The sequence below is a fragment of the Morone saxatilis genome, unplaced genomic scaffold (genome assembly GCF_004916995.1).
Source record: "Morone saxatilis isolate NCDOM2014 unplaced genomic scaffold, NCSU_SB_2.0 Contig10, whole genome shotgun sequence".
NCBI classification, from domain to species: Eukaryota; Metazoa; Chordata; class Actinopteri; family Moronidae; genus Morone; species Morone saxatilis.
The window spans coordinates 14458920-14462817 of NW_023339652.1; the positions used below are offsets into that span (position 1 = coordinate 14458920).

Below are 3898 nucleotides of genomic sequence, written 5' to 3' on the forward strand. Positions count from 1 at the left end.
CGCGGCTGTGCCTGAAGTCCATGGCGGCACCCCCGCCGCTCCTGTTCGGGCTGAGGAGCAGGGGGTTCATGATGGCGCTTGGCATGAGCTGGATGACGCGAGGAGGGGCAGCCTCCTGGCCCCCAGGGCTCCCCGGGCAGGGGGCTTCTCGGGGCGTCGCACAGCGGCCGTTGGGCGCAGCCGGCGACACCGACAGAGGGTACATTTCCTCTGGCAGGTGGTGGTTGCTGTCGGGCAGCTGGGAGAAGGCCTGCAAGGGGTCCTCATTGGCAGGGCGCGGGTGGTTGGGCTCCGGAGGGGATCGCCTTGTGGTGGGATGGTGGGGGGAGCGGGAGCGGTGCCGCAGCTCGATGGTTGGTGGATGCTGGGGGAGTGGCTCTGTACCACGTGGCGCCCGTCGTACCGTTTCTGGAGTTCCAAAAAAATACAAGGTGTGATGAATCTCTACAGCCACACAGTTTTATTTACAACAACAATGAATGCTTTTTAAAGCCGAAATGTTTGGTGGTTACAGCTTCTGTAAGCTCCGTCTGCTGCTTTACTTTTACGTTATCTTTGGGTTCTGAACAAAAAAGCAACCTGATTGACCTGAACCAGTTCTTCCTAGTCAAGAATCAGCAGATTATTGATATTAAAATCATAATTAACTTGATTGTCTGGAATAGACAATAAATAATGTGTGTGGATTCCCTCATTTGCCTGAAGCTAGTGCTCCAGTAATGTTGGGCAAGCTTTTGGGTGTACACCATTTTCTGTGTTTGCCAAACAGGTGTGCCAACAGTAAACAGATAGTGGATATAAATAGCAGAGTGATACAAGAACAAGACTGGGACCAAATCTGGCCTCAAAAAGGACCACAGAACTGAATCAACACCTGATGGTGTCAAATTCAATATTATATAATTATTTGTACAATTGTGCACGTGCCTCAAGTTGTAACAGAGCATGAAATGAAGTGGTGTATCGTGGCTTTTAGCTGTTTCCCAACCTGTGCTGTAATTTGCCCCCACTTCCAGTACGTCAAAAGATGCTCATTATGGTTAGCTCCTGGCTTTTAGGCCCGCCTGCTTCACACCGAAACGACCACTAGGTGTCACTACCGTCCTACAGTTAAGCGGTTTGTTTTTGATGAGTTGTAGTAAAAGTTCTGCTGTATGAAGTAGTTTGACTTTCTGTGATTCCTTCACGCACAAGCAGTGGAAGAACACATCTACAAAGTGTTAAAGAGCAGCGAAGCAATCAGTGCAGTAAACAACAGGAGCAGGGCGGTGTGCTGTACTGCAGCCTGTTTAAATAAAGCAGCATTTCCTCGTGGAACAGGTTTTACTGTCAACATGTGAAGTTATGTTGGTTGTTGCTGTGTCATATTTCCTCACATCAGAGCCAGAAAAACAGTCTCGGGTATTTCGCTGAACGCTATCATTACTTCCTTGGTAACAGCATATACGGGTGTTGAGTGAAGGCCTCTGTGCTTTTGAAGAAAGAGGCCGACTGATGTCTTGCACTTATACAGTCTTACACTATCTTTATGAGAAGATTATCTTAAATTATCTACATTTACAATCACATGAACAGCATCGCTTAGGTACAGAGACACAGTCTAAAATAACCTGAATGGCCCTTATTTTTCTGACAAAAATATTTCAGCATTGCATTTTTCTTTATTTTTTTTAACCATTGTTAAAAACCTCAGAACTGATTTTATACTACAATATCTGCTATTATAGTGAAGTTAGCCTACTTTAGCTAAGTAGCTTAATAACTACATATCAAGAAGACTCTTCTGTAATCATTTCTTTCACTGATCATTTGATGATTGGTGTAAAAATGTATTGATTGTAGATGACATAGTTATATGACAGTTATATGTACGTGTGTATGTATAGTGTAAAGCTGCAGGTTGATCAGTTATGAGCTATTGAAAACATTTATTCTATATTTCTCCCTATTTGTTGACGTGGCTGCTAGATACAGCTGGAGTCGTCTCACAGATGCTGGAAGGGGAATTGGTCGGGGGGGTTTTAAGTCATTCTTGAACGAATGTGGAAAATAATTTTGAGCGAAACTGTGAGGAAAGCGTATATTTGGAATTCAACAAAATTCAATCATTTTGGAACCATTTATGGAAGAACGTAGGTTCCAATGATCTGTGCATCAGAATGTATGAGATGCGTGCATTAAAGAAGAACATCCCGTTGGTTGGACTGACCTTCAAGCTTCAGGTGCTGCACAGCGCTCTCAGGTAGCGAGTGGAAGGAGTTCCCAGGGAAGTAGGCAGACGGGTAAAACACGTGGGGCTTCCTCTGCTTTAAGATGTGCTGCAGCAGCTCATACAGGACGTCCCCTGCAGGGGTGCAAAGGTCAAAGGTTAGCATACGTCTCCCAGTAGCATTTTACACCTGCATAAAATGGGAAATTTGTGTTGGCGTCATCCACAGAATCGTGTTCTCCCTTCTTCTTCTTTCTCTCTGCTTTCCAGGCAGCAGGCAGCTTGAGCAATAATGGAAGACACCACGTTGGACACATGGTTTTCGGGACAGGGTGTGAAACTGTGACTTGTTGTTACTAGAAAAATATTTCCTGACCCCTTGAGAATAGTGTAGATTCCCTCACAGATGAGCTTTACTCTTTCAGAAGAAGCCTTTTCCTTCCACGGAGCAAAATACTCCATCAGAACAAAAGAAATGCTTTCAAATGTGCTGAATCTAAATATTCTCTACTTCTTATCTATGGAAGTTTACCCCAGGACAAAATCTCTTAAAAACTCGCGTTCCCACTGTAAAGCTCGGCTTCTTTGCGGATAACACGAACTTGATGTTGACACAAGTAAATGGGCCGTAGCTCTATATGACCCTGGTATTCTCCTTTAAGTGGTTATACAGTAGTGGTGACACAGGGCACAAAGCCCGAGCAGGAAGTTCACTGAATGATTAACAGCTGTTTGTTCTGCCTCAACACCGACGACAACGGCTCCTCTCCCGGCGGCACAAAGCATTTCCATGGTTAACAAATAATCACAGGTACAGTGGGTGTGATTTTAACACACACTGCCATCACACATTACCTTCAAGATTATTTTTCTTTAAAGGCTTACCATAACAAGGAAATGATTCTCATCTCAAGGAAGTGATGATGAACACGCGCACACAAAAACACATACACACACACACCTCTTTCAGTTCTCGCTTTCTGGTCCTGTGGCAGTGAGTTGCAGTTTAGGGAAAATTCCTACTTCCTGATGCATTCAAATTTGCTTTGATTCTGGATTTAAAACGCTACTTTTAAACTTTTGACTAAACTCTGCACACGTATATATGTGCATATTTGAAGAAAAGAAATTCAATTAAAGAAAGAGGAGAAAATGTCCCGTCATGTTACAGTTAGTCATAACTGATGAAACCCCCTTTTGTCTTTACATGTTTCTTACATGTTCAGGTTGAAACAAGAAGCCGGGACGGAGCTTTACAAGCTGTTCGGCTGGTTATTGGAAGTGAGCTTAAGACATTCTAGGAAATATTATTATTAGACTTTCTACAAAAGGAAAAAAAGTGGCACACAGCAGGGACTGATGGGAACTGCACCCTTACAACCCCCAAAGGAGGAAACAGACTCGTCACAAACCAAAAGAACTCTGCTCTGTTCCCTAAAATGACGTTTTCACTGATGTGACTGACACAACAACTAGCACTATCAGATGCAATCAATCACTTGCAGCTCTATCTCTCTCTGTATCTCTAAACTAGGATTTTGTTTCTACATCTGAAGTTGCTGATACATGAAACCATTTCACAACAAAATTATCTCAGTGTCATATAGAGGCGACTCAAACCAGCCAATAAAACCTGCGGTGATGAATCATATTCTCTCATTTCTTTTCACAGTACTCAATTTCTTGACA

The 3898-nt window shown here is 43.5% G+C and overlaps 1 protein-coding gene across 2 annotated transcripts in view; it reads right to left on the reverse strand.

Annotated features, from left to right (window-relative positions):
- etv6 (ETS variant transcription factor 6) overlaps positions 1-3898 on the reverse strand; it is a 26272-nt gene that overhangs the window by 2489 nt on the left and 19885 nt on the right. For both annotated transcript variants that reach the window (XM_035678118.1, XM_035678109.1), the window contains exons 4-5: positions 2210-2344; positions 12-408 (exon numbers count right to left, since the gene is read on the reverse strand). In XM_035678118.1, coding sequence (XP_035534011.1) covers positions 12-408; positions 2210-2344 — 532 coding nt within the window. The remainder of the gene's footprint in view (positions 1-11; positions 409-2209; positions 2345-3898) is intronic.